We start from the raw sequence: 24233 nt of genomic DNA on the forward strand, positions 1-24233 counted from the left end.
GCTTCATTTTTGAAACTAATTGAGTTTTTATGAAAATGAAAATATTAATATGTTTAAAGCAGTTCCAATAGGGCAGGAAGAGGCATAGCAATCACAAGTATAAATTTGTAGTTATTATTTTTATCTTTTACTTATTATCTATTGTTTTTGTCTCCAAAGAGACTATCAATAAGCCTGATCTATTGTCTCAAAGACATGTGATGCAATCATTTTGTAGAATAGATGGCTAACAAGCAGGTCTTTTCTGACGAAACAGTCCATGGCTAAGGCTCTGAGCAGACACTATCCTTAACAGTGATGATTTTATTGTATTTGACTTATTTGGAAGCTGAGGGTTACTCAAACCTTAGGACATGTTAGCCACATGTTCTTTCGAGATATCATCTCAGAGAGCATGGCCTATAATCTCTGGGTGCAGATCATCATGGGACCTAGCATAGAAATCTTTTGGTATATCTTCTACTGCAACAATGTCACCCCACCTTTCTATGTCCGCTTTGTTTTGTTCTCAGCGTAAGCTCAGGATGGAGGAAGTTCTCTAATATTAGTTTCAGCTCAGTTGGATCCTGGGGATTTCAACTACTAAAAGCTGAAGGTATACTGCTTACTCCAGCCCCCTTTACAGTTTCTACCAACATTCTTTGCCCAGATGATCTCATCCAGTTTAATAGCTTTAAATACCATGCAAGTGTTGAGTCTCCAAACCTGTTACTCTGGCCTTTGCTGCTCACTGAGATCCAGACTTCCATTTCAATTGTCTAGCTCATGTCTCAACTTACATATCCAACAGGCATCTCAAGAGCTACATGACCAAAACAGATTTCCACCCACAGACATATTCTTCCATTCCTCCTTATCGCAGAAAAAGAATTGGTGAAAGTCTCTTCAGTGACTAAAGTTAAAACTTTAGAATTGATGCTATATTTTTCCAATTTCTTAGTTCTGTGCATCAGAATATTTATATCAGCTCTACTTTCATAATACACCAACATCTTACCTTACCCTAGTGTTTCTCCCCTTGGGTTTCTACATGAGGTAAAGCGCTGATCTGCTTGTACATCCCAGAGCATTTCTACTGACTGTTTTTCCCACTCTAACCTACCCTAGTTCTGTTAGTTAGATAGTGTCCAGGGGATCTACTTAAAAAGATAAATTTGAGCAGTCATTCCTTATTTTAAACCCTCAAATGAATTTCAGTTGTACTAAAATACTATCCAAATTTCTTCCGAGGACCAACATAATTTTATGGATGCTGCTTTTTAGTTATATGATACTAAATATTGATATTTCTATGAGGTGAAAATGCTTGGTTTCATGAGATCCCCTTGTTTGGCCCTTCCATACTTTAAAAGCACATGCACAAAACTCATAAAAACACTTCTGAAGCTCTTTAATAAAACAAACAAACAAACAAACAAACAAACAAACAAGCAAACAAAGTAGACCTGAAATGCCGAGATGGTTATGGAGGGAATATTTTGTACAGGTTAAATAACTGAAGAAACACAGTAGAGTTTCATCTTGTAGTTTACGGAGAGAGTCAAGGAATTCTTTTCTTTTACCTCAAAACTTGTGGGGATCAGGAGGTTCCATCATGATGTCAATGAAACTTAATATGTTATGCCTTCATTTGGGAGTCATAACAGATTTGGTGTCTTGCTTTGTCAGAAGGACATAGAGGGTGTGCTGGTTAGTTTTTGTTAACTCAAAACAAGCCAGGGTCATCTGGAAAGAGAAAACTTCAACTAAGAAAATGAGTCTATAACATTGGCCTACAGTCAAGGTCTCAGTGAAGTTTCTTGATCAATGATTGATGTGGGTGGGCCCACCTCATGGAGACTGATACTACCCTCAGGTAAGTGGTCCCGAATAGCATAAGAAAGCAGACTGAGCAAACTATAGTAAGCAAGCCAGTAAGCAGAACTCCTTCATGGTCTCTTCTTCACTTTCTGCCTTGAGTTTTTGCACTCACTTTTCTCAGTGGTGGATTTTTAACCTGTAAGCCAAATATAGCACTTTCTCCCCAAGTTGCTTTCTTTGGTCGTGCTTATGACAGGACTAGGAACCCAAACTAAGACGTAGGGTAAGATGGTTGCCTAGATTTTGGAGTACACAGATATAAGTTTACAGAGATATATTCAACTAAACTGAACATAAGATTGGCTTGTGGGAAAATCTATAGAGTATTTTCTTAATGATTAATGTGCATGGGCTCATACTTGTAGTCAGGTATACCTAATGTGGTCATGACAGCTTTCTCAATAAATTATGCTGGGAAAACTGGATACCCACATACAGAAAGGTCCAACAGGAAATCTTCCAAAGTGGGAAAGAAACCCAGGAAGAAATGCGTAAATCATTTTCCAGATCTGGGAAGCACAAAGTCAGATTCTGTATTGGTATCAGTTGGTTTTTCTGGTTCCTTCTCTATTGTCCCTTAGTATCAGTCAATCTCAGAGGAGCTGAAGTTGCTGCTACCTTGGTACCTAGAATTTAAATATTGGGATGATGGTTCCAAGTCTGCTTTATTACTTGAGGTGACCTTCTGATACACTATGTGATCAGAATGAAAAGACAACCTGTACATTGTGCTGTAAATCATATTCTCTCTTGGAATCAAGGTTAAAATAATAGAGAGGATGAATATAGTTACAATTAGATGAGATTACAAGAAAGAACATTGGTAAAGAACAAGGCTCTGCTTTCCTGGCCCTCTCAGTTTATACCTACTGTCCTGAGAAAATTTCACCCAATCCTCCCCTTATCTCCAGTAAGTACAAATAGCAACTTTTACTTTCTAGCAATCTCCAGGAACATTCTTTTATTTTCTTCAATGAACAAATAAATATTTGTTGCTTGCTTATTGTCACTAACATTCTATAGGACTTTATTTTCCTTAAAACCTCAGATCAACGTGGCTGCTCAACTGCTATAGTCTCAGCAACCAGAATCATGGAAGCAAGTAAAAGTCCTTATAAATACTGTGTACGTGTGAGGGATATAGCTTAGCATTGAATGCTTCCCTAGCATATGCGTGGTTCTAGGTTGAGGTCCCTGAATCACCCCATCTATAAATATTTTATTTAGTAGATAAATAGATGAAAAGCAATATAAGAAATGTGATATAAATAAGAAAGCATATATAGATGACTTCAGTGGAATTGCTTTTTTTTGTTGTAGATTACTAATTTTCAACAGGGGTAGTATGACCAATGGCTCCAGGTTCTGCATTGATGGATTTGACTAATAGCAACTGAAAAACACAACAAATACTGTTCCTGTAATGAGCATATAAAGACTCTTTTCTTGTCATTATTATCTAAAAAAAATCTAGCACTCTGCTGACACAGTATGTACATGGAACTATGTATTTTAAGCAATGTAGAAATGCTCATAGCATACTGATCTGTGCAAGTGATATTATGCTGTGGGGACAACAGTTTTCAGATTATTAGTTGGACTCATTTTCTAAGGTGACTCTTTCATAATAAAATCCTATTCTAGGCTTTGAAACAGAGGTAAAAATCTAGGATGGCTACACAGAAAGGGCGCATTTAATGTGTGTGACCTTTGCCAGCGACTATGACAGCTCAGGGCAGGAGAAAGGTTGCTGGCACCAATGGAGAGTGGACACTCATCCCTTCATGGCCTTCATTGCTTATTATAGCAGGCTTTAACCATCAGAGGTACCTGACGCTCTCTCCACTGAGGTTTCCTGCAGTTTGCCCAAACCCCAATCACAGCTGATGAAGGTGTCCAGGATTCTGTAGACCCTCTGTCCTGGGGCCAAAGACATTATATCATGTGGAGCTGGAGCCAAGATTGTCCTCCCCATAACTAGAATATAATGTCCCATCTAACCTGTGACTTCATACCTTCATAAGGCTCATATCTTAAAATTTTGTTTTTGTTTTTGACACAGGGTCTTGTGTAGCTCAAGCTGACTTTGAACTTACTGTCCAGCTTTGGGTGATTATGAATCCTCCCGAATCTACCTCTAAAGTGCTGGGATAACAGGTATTAGTCACGATGTCTGGCTTGGTTTTTTCATTGCTCATTTTTGTTTGGTTTCCTTGAAACTTGAGCTTGTAGAATCCGTGAAAGATAATTGCTTCTTTGCAGAATTCACACCCAAGATTATATGAACATAAAAAATATAAAAGAAATATAGCATTAAAGGAAGTATAATAATGTTTCAGAAACCATTTCAAAGGAATGTATAAAATATGGTACTGAAAACCAGACATACAGATAATGAGACACAGCGGAGAGATCAGACTCAAGTTTACACATCTGTGGTCAACTGAATTTTGTGTAGAATTCCAAGAATATGCAGTGTGGAAAAGATGGTTTCCTCAATAAATGATGCTGGGGAAAGTAGGGGAAACTATATATCCATAGGTAGAAAAGTGAAGCCAGACCCTGTGTTTCATGATACAAAAACTTGCTTAAAATAGGTCGAACACTCAAGCCTAAAATCTTAAATCATAAAGTTATAAGAAGGCTATAAGAAGTGAAGACAAGTGAACACTTTCTGACATCGATATGAGCACTGAGCTTTGTGATATCATACAGAAAATACAGAGAAGGAAAATTAAAAGAGAGAAAAAGGGTTATATTAGACTAAAAAGCCCATGTACAGCAAAGGAAGCAATCAGTACAGAGGTAAAGATAGTTATTCCTTTAGGCATACAAATGTTACACACAAAGTTATTTGGGACAAGGAAAATCAAAGAAATACAAAACAGAAGGAAGACAGTAAAATTCCAGTAACCAGCCCAAAAGAATGCAAACAACGTGGTACTGTGATAAAGCCGGATATACAGGCCAATGAGACACAACAGAGAGCTCAGACTCAACTTTACACACACGCAGGCAACTGAACTTTGACTTGGGTGCCAAGAATATGCAGTGTGGGAAGAATGGTTTCTTCACTAAGAAAGAAGAAAATCGTAAGGGAATTACACAGCTCAATAGCAAAATCATCCCCAAACAACCTAGTTTAAATGTGAGCAAAGGATCTGAGATGAGGATAGTTTTCAAAAGCAGCATACAAACAGACAAGAAATGTATGAAATGCGCTCAGCACCATCAACTTCAGAGAAATGCAAATTCAAACCACAAAGAAGCATTACCTCACACCTGTTAGTGCTTACCAAAAGGAGATAAACGTTGGGGAGGAGGCAGAGAAAACAAGTTCCTGTATGCACTGGTTGAAATGTAAATTGTTACAGGCCGTTTGGGAAATAATATAGATATTTATGAGAGACAGAGACAGAGACAGAGAGTGACAGACAGAGAGTGACAGACAGAGAGAGACAGTGAGAGAGAGAGAGAGAGAGAGAGAGAGAGAGAGAGAGAGAGAGAGAGAGAGAGAGGAAGAAAGAGAGAGAACAACTAATTTATTATTTAACAGTCCCATTCCTGGGTGTATGCTATGTCTTAGTTTCTCTTCTGTCACTCTAACAAAATACCTTAGGTTGAGTAATTTCTAAAGAGAATAGTTTATTCTTCTTCAGAGTTTAGAAGCTTAGGATTATGGCACTGGTGTTTGCTGAGCTTCTGGGGAAGGAAGGTGTCATGTGAGTTAAGTGGGTGTATGCAGAAGACAGTCCCACATCAAAAGGCCAGGGAGACACTGAAATCACTTTAGTTGTTCAAGGAAGTCAATCCAGTCCTACAAGAGAGAATATGAAAAAAAAAAATCTCTTAATGAACTCTCACCTCTGAAAGTTCTCAACACATTTTTTATATGGCCACGCCAGAACCAGTATTCAGCATGAGTTTTGGTGTGGACCAAGAATATTCAAACCAGAACAGCAAATACCCGAAGGAAGTGAAGTCATAAATCAGAGATACCAGCATTTTGATGTCCATTGCAATATTAGCTACAGTAGCCAAGACATGGAGGGAACCTAGGAAAGTATTAATATGTAAATGAGTGAAGAAAACATGATATATAACATTATAAAATATTATTCAGCCTTAAATAATGACATAGTGTTATATGAAGCAACACAAATGAATATTATGTTCTAGAAAACATTAATCTAAGCCAAGAACTCTAAACATAGAAAGACAAACATTGAAGGACTTCACTTGTGGGACCTAAAGTAACCAAAATAAGCCAGAATCACAGTGATGTTGCCAGGGATCTAGGACAAGGAGATGACTGGAAAGATGTTCATGTAGTACAAAAATTCAGCTAAGCTAAACGAGTCAGTCCTGGAGGCTGAATATACAGCTGGGTGACAGCACCTAGTTATACCAGAGTATATACTTGGAATTTGCTGAATGAGTAGATCTTATGTGTGCTTGTCACACATAAAAGTAATTGAAAAAGTAACTCTCTGAAATGACAGACATGTTGAAATGGTTTTGCTTTTAAACCTGGTCTGGTAGGGGTCCCTTTAATGATGTTTGTGCTAGTAGACATGGGACTCTCATGTGCCTTTGTGGTAGAAAAATCTAAGGTGGCCTTCATGAATACCAACCCAGACTTTTGTGACTTTGTGATCCCTCACTTTTCAAGTTGATAAGAGCTGTGACTTGATTCTAGTCACAGGAGTCCAACGTGTTCTGTATCCTGTAACAGTGCTATGTATTTCTAGGCACTAACACAGCAAAGGATTGGTTGACATTCCTAGGATTGTGTTCTTTCTATCTTGCTCATACCTCCCTCTGCTGGTCTAATGAAGCAAGTCAGTGGCCATATTTAAATATGGCTACATGGGAAATATTGATGAAAGCCTAAGTGTGTTCCAACAAATATCCAGTAGGAAACCTAGTCACTCAGACCTACAGCCAGCAGAAAACACATACTTTCACTGGAAAAAGATCAGTTTAGATGATTATAAATTATTTATTCCATAGAAGCCATAGAAGATTTAAGTAGAGATTTGGGTAGAAAGATAGACCTAGGTGTTAACTTAGAAGAAGTTCATGAGTAGGGGTAGATGTATCTCAGGGAAACCCAGCTAAGAAAGACTTCTTTAGTGTCACGATTTTCCCTAGGTATCTTCTTGTGCTAGTTATCTATGCATCTATGTATTTACATATGTACCTACCTACCTACCTACCTACCTACCTACACACCTACCTACCTACCCACCTACCTACCCACCTACCTACTTACCCACCTACCTACCCACCTACCTACCTACCCACCCACCCACCTACCCACCTACCTACCTACCCACCTACCTACCTACCTACCCACCTACCTACCCATCTACCCACCTACCTACCTACCTACCCACCTACCTACCTACCCACCTACCTACCTACCTACCCACCTAATTACCTACCTACCTACCCACCTACCTACCTACCTACCCACCTACCTACTTTCCTACCCACCTACCCACCTACCTACCTACCCACCTACCCACCTACCTACCTACCTACCCAGCTACCCAGCTACCCACCTACCCACCTACCTACCTACCCACATACCCACCTACCTACCTACTCACCTACCTACCTACCTACCCACCTACCCACCTACCTACCCATCTAGCTACCTACCTACCTACACACCTACCTACCCACCTACCTACCTACCTACACACCTACCGACCTACCTGTCTATACCTAATAGGAAGAGACAAGTGGTCACATAGTCCAATGATGGAGTAAGAATGATGCAACTTAGTAACCCAAACTAAAACCCCTTCCCCACTGATGCTATTGCAAGCATGGCAGCATGTAGGCAAAATCAGAGAAGGCAAATCATGAGCAGCTGCTGCCCCATGGTACCTGAGCCCAGGAAATATTTGCATCCTATCTGAGCCACAAGCACACCTTTTATCTATTGTCTGAGCATCTTTCACATTGAAGTTTTGGCTGACATGCAGAATCCAACCATTTATCTCCCATCTCCAGAAGGGAGTGTGAGGGACTGTGGTATAGGGGCAGGGAGAAGGCCAGGAACCCAGGCAACCAGTGGCGACAGGAGGAGGAGGAGCTGAAATGCTTCCAACACTATCAGTTTTCTTCATGTTGATCTTTGTTCTGCTCTCTTTTCTGGGGATCCTGGCCAACGGCTTCATTGTGCTGATACTGAGCAGGGAATGGACACGGCGCGGTAGGCTGCTCCCCTCGGACATGATTCTCTTCAGTTTGGGCACCTCCCGATTCTTTCAGCAGTGTGTCGGGCTGGTGAACAGTTTCTACTACTTCCTCCACCTGGTCGAGTACTCCAGGAGCCTCGCCAGACAGCTCATCAGTCTTCACTGCGACTTCCTGAACTCAGCCACTTTCTGGTTTGGCACCTGGCTCAGCGTCCTGTTCTGTATCAAGATTGCTAACTTCTCCCATCCTGCCTTCCTGTGGCTGAAGTGGAGATTCCCAGCATTGGTGCCCTGGCTCTTGCTGGGCTCTATCTTGGTGTCCTTTATTGTAACTCTGCTGTTCTTTTGGGGAAACCACACTGTATATCAGGCATTCTTAAGGAGAAAGTTTTCTGGGAACATAACCTTTAAGGAGTGGAACAGAAGGCTGGAAATAGATTATTTTATGCCTCTGAAGCTTGTCTCCATGTCAATTCCTTGCTCTCTTTTTCTGGTCTCAATTTTGCTGTTGATCAATTCTCTCAGAAGGCATTCGCAAAGAATGCAGCACAATGCCCACAGCTTGCAAGACCCCAACGTCCAGGCTCACAGCAGAGCCCTGAAGTCACTCATCTCATTCCTGGTTCTTTATGCGCTGTCCTTTGTGTCCATGGTTATTGATGCTACAGTCTTCATCTCCTCAGATAACGTGCTGTATTGGCCCTGGCAAATTATACTTTACTCGTGCATGTCTGTACATCCATTTATCCTCATCACCAATAATCTCAGGTTCCGAGGAACCTTCAGGCAGCTACTCCTGCTGGCCAGGGGATTCTGGGTGGCCTAGAAGGCTTGGTTTCTTTATCTAGACCCTTTGAAGAGACTCAGGGGAGGGCAACTTCCCTTGGAAGTGAGCTCATCTATGTGGAAATGTCTTTGTAGGCCGACATGGAGTCATTCTGTGGGAAAGGGGAGAAGAAAATACAGGGATTCCGAGTGTTCTTCCTTACCTTTGGATGTTATGAAAGTGGAGATTCTGAATTCTGGACCAGTATTGATCTGAAGTGCAAAGTACAATATGTCCTGTTTCTTTCATGTCTGTTTTCCTTTTGTTACTGATTAGTTCTTTAGGAAACAGTCTTGATCAACTGGATCATTTCATCTTGGCTGGATACTGGGGAGGTAAAAGAAGTTTGTGTCACTGCTGCATTGGGGTGGGAAGCAAGTAGCACTCAGTGTGTGAACCCCAAAGAACAGCTGGCTGTGGGTGTGGGGCTGGGGCAAGGAGTCCTGAGCACTCTTCACTGTATGGAGAGTATTTGTCTCTTGCCAAATTTGAAAACTTTGACTTTAGTTTTGTGAAGATTGCTGGGAAAATTCCTAATGCTACTCTGTATCATTTCTCAACAATGGTTTCCTTTTCCTGCCTTTAGCTTTCTCCTCTCTGCAGCTTCCTTTGATCATTATTCCTAAATAAAAATAAATAAATAAATAAATAAAAGACCAATCCTCATTTTCCTAACTGTCTTTGGGAACTTTTTTACTTCCTTAGGCCACACACTACAAAGCCACTTCTTCACTGAATAAACATGATCTTTCATTCAGAAAAAAGACTTAAGAATCTCACTTACTAAAAAGAAAAAGAATCTCATTTATTTTATTTCCAAATTCCATCTTTAAAAAGAAAAATCACAGTATTAATTGTTCTAAATATTGTTTTTAAAGATAACTTAGTCTAAGAATTATACAAATGTTTTGAAAGGTAAATTTGGAGAAAAAATGTGATTAGACATTAGACAATGGGTGTTTGTGAGACAGAACATAAAGCTCTTGGAAGTCCCTGCCAGCTCCTTGCTCCTGTGTCAGTAGGGCCTCTCTGAATCCCACAGCCTCTTATGCCCCTTTGTAGCCTTTCTTCAGAGCTTTCTCTCTCTCTGGAATTATAGGGAAAGAGAGCTTTTGCTAAAAGGCATCAATTTGTACATTTCAGAGGCCAGTTTACAACTGGTTTTCTGATAGAGTTTGAACTCTCCCTGGAGATTAAAAGCAGTTGCCCTGTTGGCTAGGGTATATGTAGCTAAGTGAACTTGGGCTTGTGGACCTTAGTGTTGGAGAAAGTGGTTCTATATATTAAATTTAAACATTTTTCATACATAATACATTGAAATGTTAAGAGTTCAAACTGTATTGATGAGTATATATGGACAATCTCCTTTCTACTTATCGTCTTTGAAGACACTTTTTTAAAATTAGTTTTATGTTTGTGCTCCTAGAAATATTTTATTCTGTAGTAAAACCTGCCCCAAGAACCAGTCCATTGACTTACAAACCAGTAACTCTAGACTCCTAACCAAATGTGTTGTTAACTATGCTGTGCCTGTGCTTTCCTATGCAAATAGTTGTGCAATATGTGTGTTGCTCAGTTCTTTGCTCTCTTCATTTCACAGTGTATCTCAGAGATGCTTGAGTGGACACACACTGAGCTGCTGCTTCTCCTCCTCCTCCTCTTCCTCCTCCTCCTTCTTCTTCCTCTTCTTCCTCTTCTCCTGCTCCTCTTCCTCCTTTTCCTCCAATTCCTCCTCCTCTTCTTTTCTTCCTCCTCCCCTTCCCCTTCTCGTTCTCCTTCCCCTCCTCCTTCTGCTTTTTTTAAATATAATGGAGCATGATTTAGTCACGTGACTGTGGTTGTCTGGGTTATTTTTTTATCTTTTGGTATTATGACAATATAGGGACTGAGAATCTAGGTCATCAAGTAAGAGGGCTTGCTCAGCAAGCATGAGGACCTAAATTTGAATTCTCAGCAACACCATTAAAAAGCTGGGCATGGCCCTGTATGCTGCAACCATGCCCATGGTGCTGGGGAGAAGAGGTCAGTAGATCTTCAAAGGCTGCTGGGCAAAGGGGAGAACTTCTGGTTTAGTGAGAGACCCTATCTCAAGCCTGAAGAAGTGAAACAGGAAGGCATACAATGTCTTGCTCTGGCTTTTATATGTAAATACATGTGTGTATACAGTGTGTGTAACTGCATACTCAAGTGCATGTATCACATATATATTCCACAAGAAATGTGCACTTAGTATGCTTGCATGTGTTCACATTCTATGAGATGTGCTTAGTCAAATGACATGCAACTATCTACTTTTGATAACATTGTCTTCTCTAGGTTTTCAACAACTGATGTTCTCATGAGCAAACTGGATATTTTTACACCTTTTTTGATCAACCTCTTAGGTTAAAATAACCGATATGTATTATATGTTTATACTTTATATGACTCATTATGATAGAATTGTCATTATCTTACATGTTTTGAAACATTTTTGTTTTGTTTTCAATTTGGTCTTTGACCTTTTTCTTGTTGATTGCTGGAGATCTTGTGGAGAAATCAGATCTTCTTTGACATAGTAAATGCTCACAGTAGGGACTCCCTAAATCCTGGGGTTTAATTTTTTTCTTGATTTTAGTCATAACTTTAAAACTCACTTGCAGGAATGATGATTCATAGGAAATTACATACACAATTTTGAGTGTTTTAACTTTTAAAAATGAAGGTCTTTGAGCATGCCTTTAATCTCAGCACTTGGCAAGCAGAGACAGGTGGATATAAACTTGAGACCAGCCTGATCTATAGATGGAGTTTCAGTATAGCTGAGACTACACAGACAAACCCTGTCTCAAAAAAGCAAAAGAAACAAAATAAAACAAGAACAGAAATATACAGAACTTCAATGTTACTGGAAAAGCATAATCCTAAGTATAATTAATCCTCTGTGTCTCAGTTTCCTGGTATGTTAAATGGGGTGGCTATTTTCTAATAGTGGTAATGTGTGCACAATGTACTCATGACACATAAATAGTACTCATCATAATTTTAAAATAGTTATAATAACTCATAATTAATGCTGTTATTATTTTCTGTATCTGTGTTGGTATGAGGAAGACAGAGTATGGAAAGGACATTAAAGATTTTCTCTAACTCTGATCTTTGTCCCCAGTTTTCCATTTCTTTCCTTGTTAAACAGGGGAACCCTGTGTGTGAGACATGAGGAAACCTCTTATGGCAGGTAGAAAACCGCAGGAGAGAGATTCTGATACTATTGCATGCTTAGAATTCACTAGGGGCTGTTTGTGGGTGTGGTTCTAATAGAAAAACCTCACCCATGTAGTATTTTAATGTCAGTCAATGGAGGCAGAAAAAAAAGATCTAAGAGACATTTTATTCTTTTGAAGGGAAATTGTAAGAAAATCAAGAGCTTTCAAATACGGCTATTTCTTCAAACCTTTTTCTGAAATCAGATTGTAGCAATGAGAAATCAGGTGTTTGGGTGGATTCTGGACCAGGATTGCCATATCCACTGTCCTTTCATGTCTATGGTATGCAGTGTTTTGGTGTTATTAATGTCTTTTTACAGCCTTCATCTCACCAGCAGCAAATATCACACTTCAAGGGTAAAGAGTTTCCTTCTTTTCCTTTCCTTTCCTTTCCTTTCCTTTCCTTTCCTTTCCTTTCCTTTCCTTTCCTTTCCTTTCCTTTCCTTTCCTTGCCTTGCCTTGCCTTGCCTTGCCTTGCCTTGCCTTGCCTTGCCTTGCCTTGCCTTGCCTTGCCTTGCCTTGCCTTGCCTTGCCTTGCCTTGCCTTGCCTTGCCTTGCCTTGCCTTGCCTTGCCTTGCCTTGCCTTGCCTTGCCTTTTCTTTCCTTTTCTTTCTTTCCAGAGTCTTACTATGTAGCCCTGGCTTGCTTGGAATTCACTTCATAGCTAAGGCTGCCCTTGAGTTCAGAGATCTATCTGCCTCTGCATCTAGGGTGCTGGGATTAAAGCACCCAACACTGATAAAGATTCTATAAAATAGAAAGCATGTTCGTACAGAATCAATTCAGTTAACACTTTTGAATATGCATGTAAAGACAATGCCTGTGCCAGAGGTCAACACAGTGGACTCACAGGTGCAGCCTCCTCCTCAGGGAATCAGCAGTCTTGTGGGAGTCAGGAATTACGTGTCTGATGAGTAATCATATTGTTACACAGTTGAAAAAGTGCCTGGAAGGGAAAGCACACGGTTTATCAGTGCATACAGCAGGGAAAACATGGCTTTATATGGTAGACATTTCAGGATGAAATTGTCATCAAGAATCAGCTCCCTAATGAGGTGATAAGTGTGCATGGGATCTACATTTGGGAATACAGTTCCAGGAGTAGACACACCCTGAAGTCTGACAGTAGCTCTAGCTAAGATCTCCTGCTCTCTGCAGTGAGATTCCAAGTAGGGGGCTATTTGAAATGGAAAGTGCTGAATGAGGAGATTTTATTCAGGACAGAAGTTTAGGTTTATGTTATCTTGGGGAAGCCCTGTTTGTGGGTTAATCAGGCTTGTCAAGAATGGTCAATTGCTTTATTTTTTTGTCTCTTAAGAAATTCTGTAAATATGTCCCTATTGCTGCCTCCTCACTGTGCTTTAGGAGACTGGATTTTGCCCTAGGGCTATTATATATTGACTTATTTTTTTTTATTATAATGGTCTGAACTGTTTTCCAGGTTGAGAACTGGTGACAATTCCAACTCCTGTGTGGATCAGTATCAGAAAAGCAAGCCCCAAATACCAGCTTCACATGGGTGGGGCTTGCCTAGTCAGGAGTTACCTTTCTGAAGCATGGTATGAGGTCAGATGTGGTTGCTGTCACAGAGGACAGGGAATTCTCTTTATTTTTGCTGAGCTTTGAGAGTGTTGCCCAGATGCCATGATGTCTTCACATATTAACAAAACAAAACAAAATCTGAAACTGCAAAATAGAAGACACTTTGTAGATACTTGTATATTTTCTTTCTCCCCTAAAGCCCTATGAAATTTTGAAATCCACTTCAATTAATGGAAGTTGAATTATAAATGTTGTTTCCTTCATTCCTTCCCTCTAAGCATGGCATAGAGACTTGTTGAAGTCACGGAAGAAAATGCATCATCTTTTCTGTGCTTATCAGTAGAACAGAGGAATACAGCTTTTAGTTACTGTGGTACATGTGCTTCTCCAGTATCCAAAACTCTGCAATGTGGTCATTGCCTATAATGCAAATTCCTTGGCTTTATTTTCTAAGATCTACTGTTTATACTCCTCTGCAGCCCCAGTTCCTCCCCATAACTCTCAGAATAATATCTTTGCCAAACTGGTTTACTCACCTTTCAACAGCTCCTTCCTGGTCTCTGCTTCCTCACCTGGGTCATGCCATAGGAACAGCCCATCTTCCTCTACTTAGTCATCTACTGCAAAATGTCCATTTCCAAGACTCACCCTGTTTTTCTTTTCTTTTAATTTCATTTCAAACCACAAGGATCTCTTAACTCTCTAATGAAACTACATTAACTTTTAAAGTTTTCTGTCTGTTGTTTGGCCATTAACTGATACTATAAAACAGTATTTTTTTTCCAAGCTGCAGGATTATGTTGGAACTTGGTTTTATTTATTTATGTTGACATTAATCTCTTATCTCTCCACAAGCTCTCCAGGCAGTGGGAGGACCTGTTTCTTGTTGCACCTAACACTGGGTGCTGCATTCACTGGAGTTGGATGTGTTATTTGTTTCTAAGACTCATGTGGTATTCCAGATCCTGGGATTCATGCAACACACATGAGGAGGAAGATTGTGGTGAGAGTGGTGATGACAGGAGTGAGAGTTAGACACAGAAACATAATTTTTAAGTGTAGAATTTGATTGAATGGTTGATTGATTGTAGATGGAGAACTTGATATTTAGGGCCATGATGAAAATGACTAAGGCAATTATCCTGATGTTCACTGAGTCCGCAAATATGTGCATTAAGTTTCTGGATGGCATAAACTGCTTCTGAATATTATTGGGCAAAGGGTAGAATTATAAAAAAGATTCCAAGGTACATGTCATTATTATTCAGACTTTCCAAATGAGTATGCCCCCACCCCCCACCACTTCTTAGTGCAGTTGCACTTTTTATGGCCACACTACAGGCTGTATTATCCCAGGATCAGTCTTTTCTATTCTTGAGGTTCTTTTATACTTGAGTTTTCTACTCTACAGTTCAGCTCAATTGGCAGCACCACTATTCTATTGCTCTGTGTGACAACTTGGTTATGTTTGCCTGCCCCCACTCCCCCACCCCGTGTGTGTGTGTGTGTGTGCGCGCGCGCTGTACTTTAGGCCAAAGGAAGAAGGGCATGAGAAGAGGGAGTTGAGGGTACAGGAGGAGGGTGAGCAGGGCCAGGAGGGTCAGCAGGTAGTTGACTCTAAAAAGAACAAAGAGTTCAGCCTGTCCCTAAAGAGCTGCATTAGAGTGAGCTTCTGACCCAGCTTATATCATTACCCTCATAGAGTGGGTAGGTCAGCTTCTTTGGGGAATTAAGGAAATCTAGTTAGAGTTCATAGTCTGAGACTGAGAAAAGGACCTTGAAGAGAACTCTGAACATGAGAACATGTTTTTCACTAGATTCTAAGCTACTTGAAGTCATGGATCTTCTCTGAATTTTTAAATGCAAACATTCCTAATGTGTGCTTTCCAGTACAATTTTTGTTGAGTACCTGAATAAACTCATCTAAGTTGTCTTTGAGGGTTGTTTTCTTTCTCGTGTGTGTGTGTGTGTGTGTGTGTGTGTGTGTGTATTTTGTATGTCCAAGAGCCACAATATGTGTGTGTGCCAGGGGTGGTGAGTCAGGACAAAGGCAGCGGCAGCAGAGGCAGAGGCAGAGGCAGAGGCAGAGGCAGAGGCAGAGGCAGAGGCAGAGGCAGAGGCAGAGGCAGAGGTCCTTTCCTGTTCCTCCATAATTCAGGTTAGGTCAATGTCAATAGAAAATCTCTCATTTGGGTCCCAGTGATTAATCAGGCTTAATCTTCTCCTAATAAGATCAGGGTCAAATATAGGACATTATATCAATTACAATTATATCTGTGTTTTGAAATTTTGCTGTCTCCTTGGAGGAATGTTGGCATTTGTTTGACTGTCAAATTGATTAATAAAAGACAAATGTGCATATCACATTCAATGACAGCATTTGGAAGCCGACAGTGCCCACAGATGACGTCAGCAAGGGAGCGCCTCTCAGATCTTTTGGCTTTGCTGTGGGTAAACTCTCTGTTACAGCAGAGGCATGTTTGCCTTCCAAACATCCTATTGTTTTATGCGCTGCTTTTTTTAAGCAAAAAAGAAAAAAAAAGACTGATCTCTTCTCTCTCTCTCTCTCTCTCTCTCTCTCTCTCTCTCTCTCTCTCTCTCTCTCCTCTATGAGTGATCTTTTACTTTGTTTGTAGCATGTCCCACTAGCTCACATTTGCAGGATTCCTACTCCCCCCTTCTGTTAGAACTGCAGGTTGAACCTAGGGCATTCTATAAGCTCTGCCACTCAACCTGGGCTCTAGCTGTAGGTCATTTCAGTATTCACCTCCTACTGTTTACTAATTTGATTGAAGGAGCACAAATGACTATTGCGAGAATAAGGAGAGACAACAGAGACATAGAGAGGACTCTGCCTGCTAGATAGCCCACCCTGGTTCCTATAATTTGAGGTTTGAAAAGCAACAAAATCCTCTAAAAGTCAGGAGTTGCCTGAGTACTATACAGTCATAGACTGAAGCTCCGTGTTGGATTCAGCCTTTTAACTGCAGTCTTGCTCTCTCTGTGTGTATCTCTGTCTTCTCCCCTCCCTCTCTCTCTCTCTGCAGTGGTTGAGGAGCAGCTTCCTCTGTAGCGTTGGCTGGCCAGGAACTCACTTTGTAGACTGGGCTGACATCAAAATTACACTGATCCTTCCAGCTCTACATTCAAAGTGCTGGGACTGCCTGTGAAGACCACCATACTTGCAAATTTTGATTTATTTTGAGATACGGTTTTTGATAAGGGAATATGTTTTGAGATCAATTTAGAGGGGGAAAATCATGATTCTTCATTCATGCTATCTGAGTTTAAATGATTTATGAGGAATCATGAGAAACTAATCTGGTATCTTAGCTTTTGTATAGCTGTAGTTGCTATGGGACTGTTTCACATGTACTGTTCTGGAATATCCTAGATCAGGTGAGAACTAGTGAGTATCAAATGAGATAAGGCATGAAAGAGTTGTTCATGAACCTCAGAATATATAATGAAAACGATTAGCTTTACAGTTAGGAGGGATGTAAGGGGAGGTAGTGCTACTAATGTCTAGTTCCCTAATTGGTTCTTGATTTGTCAATAAAGAAGCCCAGGAGTCAATTGTTGGGCCAAAGGTACAGGTGGGACTTCCTGGTTCCAAGAGGAAAAGGAGCCACAGGGAGGGAGAAAGGAAACTTTTCTGCTGAGCTTTGAAGGAAAAAGGATACAGCAAACATGTAAGGCCTCAGGGAGGGCTGGGGCCTGCGGCTTCTGCTATGGGCGCATGGCCAAGGATGTGAAGGAGAGATGGAGATACTAAATTGTTAAGGGCATGTATTACCAGGCAGGAAATATTTGTGCCCAGAAATTGTGCCTAGTGGGCAAATTGTAAAGTAACAGCGCTATCTATGTGTCTTTTGTCCATGGATTCAATGGTCTCTGGGAGTGGGCTAATAATGCAACCCCTCCTGGAGCAAAGGAAGCTGGGTAAGGGCTGGTGGCAGCTGATTCCTGAGCTAAGCCTGGTGGAACAAAGACTCAGAAAGGGCTCTGCAGCTGCAGTCCGGGCACAGGCTCTAATAGAATTTTGTTTTTAACACTATGTGCTACAGAGGGATGGTTTATAGAATCCAGTGAAATAAAGGAAATATTTAACCCAAGTCTTTCTAATATGGTTAAGAGATGGGATCAGACATTGGTGGAGGTGATGGGAGATCAGATGGGCTCTACCCTCCACCTGCTCACTTCCTCCTGATAGTTGCTCTGTGGCTGAGTTCCCTGTTTGGTGGTTGAGACTAGAAACTGGCTTTGCATACCACCAGCTGTTGAGTTTCTGAGCCCAGCACCTGGGGCCCATGTTAGCTGAGGCTTTAAAGGTCTCTCTCTCTCTCTCTCTCTCTCTCTCTCTCTCTCTCTCTCTCTCTCTCTCTCTCATCAGCAAAGCCAGTACCAAGCTTTGGTTGACCATGTCCATACCGAGTGCCAAGAATACCCACTGCCATTCTCATACACTCAACCTTACTGTTTGTCTCAAAATGCAGCTGAGGATCAGAAAGTAGATGTGATGGGTTCGAGGTTACCTTCTAGATTTCAGCAGGGACATTTAAATAGATCTGGACCAACAATGCCCTGTTTCTTCTGAGAATACCAACTGTGTTGTCACTCCTGGGGCAGGACTGGTGGGTCTCAGTGTCTCATGGGAGGCGTCAGAGGGTTTGACATGGGATTGGAAGGATGTCTGGAAAAGCTTAGTGATTGGTATGTTCTTCCTCTGAGGCTGGTTGAGTTCCTACATTGTCAATACGTTATATAGGAAAATGGCTTAAAATTTGTTTAGAATGAACAGTGGACTGTGGGTAAATTTGCCAATCATATGACCTCTTTTCAGTTTTATTTGAAAAAGGGAACCATCCATTCTATAGTTAGAATGAAAGTAAGAGTCCCCCCCCCATCTTGCAGCTGTAAGTAAAATTGTAGAGGAGTATCTTCACAAAGTTTATTATTCTAAGTCTTTTTTTTTTTTTTTGGTTTCCTTTGACTTGTAATGACCTAATTTAGAAACATAGCACATCTCCCCCTTTATTTTCTTCTCCTCTGGTTTCTAAACAGAGACTGCTATATGATATAAAACTAAAATATCAACGTATAGTGAAGCTCTTAAAAATGTCTACATGGTAATGAATGATAGGACATTGCAATGTGGGATATGGATGTGATGGTGGATCATGAGCACATCCGAGGAATTTGAGGGAGGGGGGAGTTTTAAAAGCAAAACGTGATTCTATTTTTTAAATAAACACTTACTGGCTATAAGGACTCTTGGTACTGATGTGTACACTGCTTATTGCTAGGAAACAAATTAATACTGACGACTGACCATTGGCTGAGATGACTTGCAAGGTTGTAGCTAAGACTATCTGGTTTGGGATAGGGTGTCCTTAGATATGTGGCTTTAACTGCAAGATTGTACTTTTGGTTGCATGCACTGTTATGAAATTTTTCACTAAATATGCACAAGGCCTCCTTTGTTGGTGATGTTGTAATTGTATTACAGGGTCTCACATGACTGTTTTGCCTTTGACAGTTTCCGCAGCAGAGTTGGTGAGCTGACAGGATTAATGAAGACCATATAGAAAAGACACTTCTTCAGGTCCCCTCCCTCACAGATGTAGTCAGAGAAGTGAAAGAACTATGCTAAGAAAGAAGAACAATGATCTTAGAAATGCCCCAACACTTGCTGGTGTCCATCTTGATATCCCCAAGAATGTTTCTCAGGAGTTCCTTGTGTTAAGATCTTATTCTGAAAGAAATGCTAACATTTTTATAAAAATATTCTATTATTTGTATCTCATGTGTATGAATGTTTGCCTGTATGTGTGTATTTTTTCCTATGTGTTTGCCTGGTGCCTGCAGAGGCCAGATGAGGGCATCAGATTCTTTGGAACTAGAGTTACAGACTGTTGTTTGATGTCATGTGGGGTCTGGGAACTGAACCCTGGTACTCTGTAAGAAACGCAAACACTGCTGAGATGTCTCTCTAGGCCTCAGTGCTATCAAGTTCTAAAGAACCTGTATTCAGGGTTTTTTTTTTTTTGTTAGTTTGTTGTTGTTGTTTGTTTGTTCAGTTTTTCTGAGAAAGTAGTATTTTCCTTTTAACATAATATTTCTATTGATTTCTTTTTCTGGGGAAATTTCACATCATGTACTCTAACCATACTCAATTCCCAGTCCTCCATAACATCCCCACTACCCTCATGACACCCCAAAAAATTAAAAGAAAAAAAACAGGTCAAATTTGTGTTATCTATATACTCAGTGGAGCATGGTCAGACTGTCAGTGTCCTGCCTATAAAATCCAGGGATGTGTGTGGACTCATGAGCCTCTCTTTCTTTTGAGATAATGTTGATGGCTCCACTCCTGTGAAGGTTCAGGTAACACAGCCTCTGTGAGTTCACGAGCACAATGAGTGTGGGATGCCTGGAAGACAATGTTCCACCATACTCCATTCCTTCTTCTGGGTTATACATCCCTACTCCTAGTTCTTCTGCCCTAACCCAAAGCTTCTTCAGTGTTTCCTGAGCCTTGGAAGACGTGCTATAGGGGCCCCTTTTAGGAATGAACATTCAATTATTTTCAGCACTATAACTGGTTATAAGTCTCTGCAGTAACTGATACCCACTGAGGGGAAACAGGTCCTTTGACTGAACTTGGCAGCCATACTAATCTGTACACTTCTAATAATTAGAAGACAATTCAATGTCTACAACATGCTTAGCAAAACTAAAGCCACCTTCCAGTTCTATAACCTCCCCAGCCAAAGGCTTTGACTAGATTAAGAATATTAGGTAAGAAGTCCTTCTTGCGGATTGGACTTCAGATGAATTCCGAAAGTATTTGATTACTGCCATGACTGTTATGCCACTATTGTACTGGTGGACTTATCTTGCCTAGAAGATCAGTAGGGTAGTAACATGCTGGTTCCATAGCTGAGTAGGACTGTGGATGACTTCCTACCCCCAGCAGCCTGTAAAATGCCTTCTAGTACCATACAAGCTAGTCGCCGGGAAGGAAACTTACAGCTCAACTTCAGCTTGAATTTCTCTATGTCTTACAATCAAACAGTGCATTATCATCAGCAATAGGATCTTGCTATCTTGTTCTGGTGGGCAAACAAGAGGAGTGAACAATAGTATTTTTTTTCAGGGGCCTTTTAGACCTCCCTGACCAAATACTCCAGCTCAACTCTGGCACAGGGATTTATTTCATAACCCATAACTTTATCAATGTATTCAGGCCCCATTCACAGTCTTAAATATTATTTTTAATTTTTTTTATAAAGTAGGAGGCTTTTTAAATGGCTCTCTCAGAGGTTCTTAGTCTTGTTTAATCTCCTATCTAGTTTCTTTTTTTCTTCTGTGTCCATGACTCTCTGTCCCATCTTGAACATTTTCATCCCCAGTAATTTTTACCTTTTGTATTTTAGTCTGTACCTAACATTGATAGCTTCAGATACACAGTGAGATAAGGGTTGAGGTACATTACTCATCCTGTGTATAACATATCAGAATCTGGTCAATCCATTCAAAAATATAAATTCATTATGTTATATGATGATTTTCAAACTATTTCAATTTCTTTTTTTTGCTTTTCTTTTGGTAAATCAAACAAATGTAGCTTATTATTCAATTTCTTGTGGGGATTTCCAAATATCTTTCTGGAATTGCTATCTAATTGAATTATTTTGTATTTAGAATATCTACTCTGCATTGTTTCATTCCCTTAGGGGATTTTGAGACTTGTTTTATGGCCAAGCCTATTGTGAATCCTGATCAATGCTCTTTAAGAAGCACACATGTCCTATGTCCTACCTGTGTATTGGAGGGCCTTGTCCTTAAGTGTCACTCAGGGACACTGCAGCATTGTTTCCGTATCTGTGTCCTTACTGATTCTGATATCTCATTCATTTATTAAGGGGCAACTGTTGACTTGGTATTGGTTATTTTCTTGTAGTTCTCGTTGTTTTTCTTTCGTGTTGAACTTCTGTTACTTACCTTTATACATTGAAGAGAATCAAGTAGTGCTTATGCTGCTGACCACTTAGTGAAATTATAACTTTAAATATTTATTTTCTATTCTAAAAGTGCCATTGAGCTTCTTCCATTTCTGTGTCTGTTAGTTGACTGAATTATTTCAGGGGAGGTCATATTTTCCTTCTTTCCAAAGTCAAAGGCCTGGTAATTTTTATCTGATGCTTAGTATCAAGCATTTAAAGAAATTGCATAATTGTTTTTTCAGTATTCTTTTAATTCATATTTTTTCTGGCACTCACTCATTTGTAAGTTAGTTTAAACTTTTTATGGTTTTTCAATGAATGCAAGAAAGATTATTTTAGAGATAATTTTCCCTCAACGTTTATGTCTTAGCTTCTTTCCATGCTTGTGGCATACTCTGTGTATTCAATAATTCCTCCTCATTCTAGCTGAGGAGTGCTGAAATGAATCTCTCCTTCATGTGAAGTATAGATTTTGTTTGTTTTATAAATCTTTGGCAATTTCTTTTCTCAAAATTTCTTTTTTCCCAGTCTTGTTGGGGCTTGCTCTTCAATAAATCAAAGCAAATTAATGTTTGATCAAAGACACAAATCCTGATTTCTAGAACCTCTCTATGTTTCTTATCCCAACCTAAAGCTCTTTTATTCTATTTACAATTCTTAAATTCTAGCATCTAAGTCATTATCTGAGCTAGCCTCCTAGGTTCTGTTCACATTACCCTCCTAATGCCATACTCTGAATGTCATCTACTTGTAGGAAGTCTCATTTTTGATATAATCCTCCATTCTTTTTTCTTTTTTTCTATATTCTTTGTTTACATTCCAAATAATTTCCCCTTTCCTGGTTCCCCCTCCCCATAAGTCCCATAAGCCCTCTTCCCTCTGCCTGTTCCACAATCAACCCCCTCCAATTCTCTATTCTGATAATCTCCTACATTGCTCCATCAAGCCTTTCCATGACCAGAGCTCCCTTCTTCCTTCCTCTTGGGAATCATTTGATATGTGAATTGTGTCTTGGGTATTCAGAGCTTCTGGGCTAATATTCACTTATCAGTGACTGCATTTTATGTGTGTTCTTTTGTGATTAAGTTACCTCACTTAGGATGATATTTTCCAGTTTCAACCATTTGCCTAAGAATTTCATGAATTCATTGTTTTTAATTGCTGAGTAGTATTTCATTGTGCAAATATACCACATTTTCTATATCCATTCCTCCATTGAGGGACATCTGGGTTCTTTCTAGTTTCTGCCTATTATAAATAAGGCTGCTATGAACATAGTGGAGCATGTGTCCTTATTGCAGGCCAGGAAATCCTTTTGGTATATGCCCAGGAGTGGTATAACAGGGTCCTCTGGAAGTGTCATGCCCAGTTTCTTTTTTCTTTTCTTTTTTCTCTTATCTTCCTTTCTTCTTCTTTCTTTCTTTCTTTCTTTCTTTCTTTCTTTCTTTCTTTCTTTCTTTCTTTCTTTCTTTCTTTCTTTCTTTCTTTCTTTCTTTCTTTTTTTGGTTTTTCGAGACAGGGTTTCTCTGTGTGGTTCTGGCTGTTCTGGAACTCACTCTGTAGACCAGACTGGCCTCTAATTCAGAAATCCACCTGCCTCTGCCTTCCAAGTGCTGGGATTACAGCCGTGCACCACCACGCCAGGCTCATGCCCAGTTTTTTGAGGAACCACCAGATGATTTCCAGAGTGGTTGTACCAGCTTGCAATCCCACCAGCAGTGGAGGAGTGTTCCTCTTCTCCACATCCTCGCCATTACCTGCTGTCTCCTGAGTTTGTAATCTTAGCCATTCTGACTGGTGTGAGGTGAAATCTCAGGGTTGTTTTGATTTGCATTTCCCTAGTGATTAATAATGTTGAACATTTCTTAAGGTGCTTCTCAGCCATTTGAAATTAGTCAGGTGAAAATTTTTGCTTATCTCTGTACCCCATTTTTTAATAGGGTTATTTGGCTCTTTAGAGTCTAACTTCTTGAGTTCTTTGTATATATTGGATATTAGCCCTCTGTTGGATGTAGGGTTGGTGAAGATCTTTTCCCAATTTGTTGGTTACTGTCTTGTCCTTTTGACAGTGTCCTTTGTCTTACAGAAACTTTGCAATTTTATGAGGTCCCACTTGTCAATTCTTGATCTTATAGCATAAGCTATTGGTGTTCCGTTCAGGAAATTTTACCCTGTGCCCATGCACTCAAGGGTCTTCCCCAGTTTCTTTTTTATTAGTTTCAGTGCGTCTGGTTTTATGTGGAGGTCCTTGATCCATTTGGAGTTGAACTTAGTACAAGAAGATAAGAATGGATCAATTTGCATTCTTCTGCATGCTGACCTCCAGTTGAACTAGCACCATTTGTTGAAAAGGCTATCTTTTTTTTCCCCCCCACTGGATGGTTTTAGTTCCTTTGTAGAAGATCAAGTAGCCATAGGAGTGTTCATTTCTGGATCTTCAATCCTATTCCATTGATCTACCTGCCTGTCTCTGTACCAATACCATGCAGTTTTTAACACTATTGCTCTGTAGTATTGCTTGAGGTCGGGGATACTGATT

The 24233-nt window shown here is 40.1% G+C and overlaps 1 protein-coding gene across 1 annotated transcript; it reads left to right on the forward strand.

Annotated features, from left to right (window-relative positions):
* The first annotated feature begins 7971 nt into the window (after positions 1 to 7971).
* On the forward strand, positions 7972 to 8898 carry LOC127677407 (taste receptor type 2 member 41). Its single transcript, XM_052172491.1, has one exon. It carries the CDS (start codon positions 7972 to 7974, stop codon positions 8896 to 8898), a length of 927 nt encoding a protein of 308 aa, XP_052028451.1.
* Positions 8899 to 24233: the final 15335 nt, after the last annotated feature.

Source organism: Apodemus sylvaticus, chromosome 2 (assembly GCF_947179515.1).
Source record: "Apodemus sylvaticus chromosome 2, mApoSyl1.1, whole genome shotgun sequence".
Lineage (NCBI taxonomy): Eukaryota > Metazoa > Chordata > Mammalia > Rodentia > Muridae > Apodemus > Apodemus sylvaticus.

What these genes read in the sequence shown, in the direction of transcription:
- LOC127677407 (XM_052172491.1), top strand. Translation starts at nt 7,972, where the DNA reads ATGCTTCCAACACTATCAGTTTTCTTCATGTTGATCTTTGTTCTGCTC.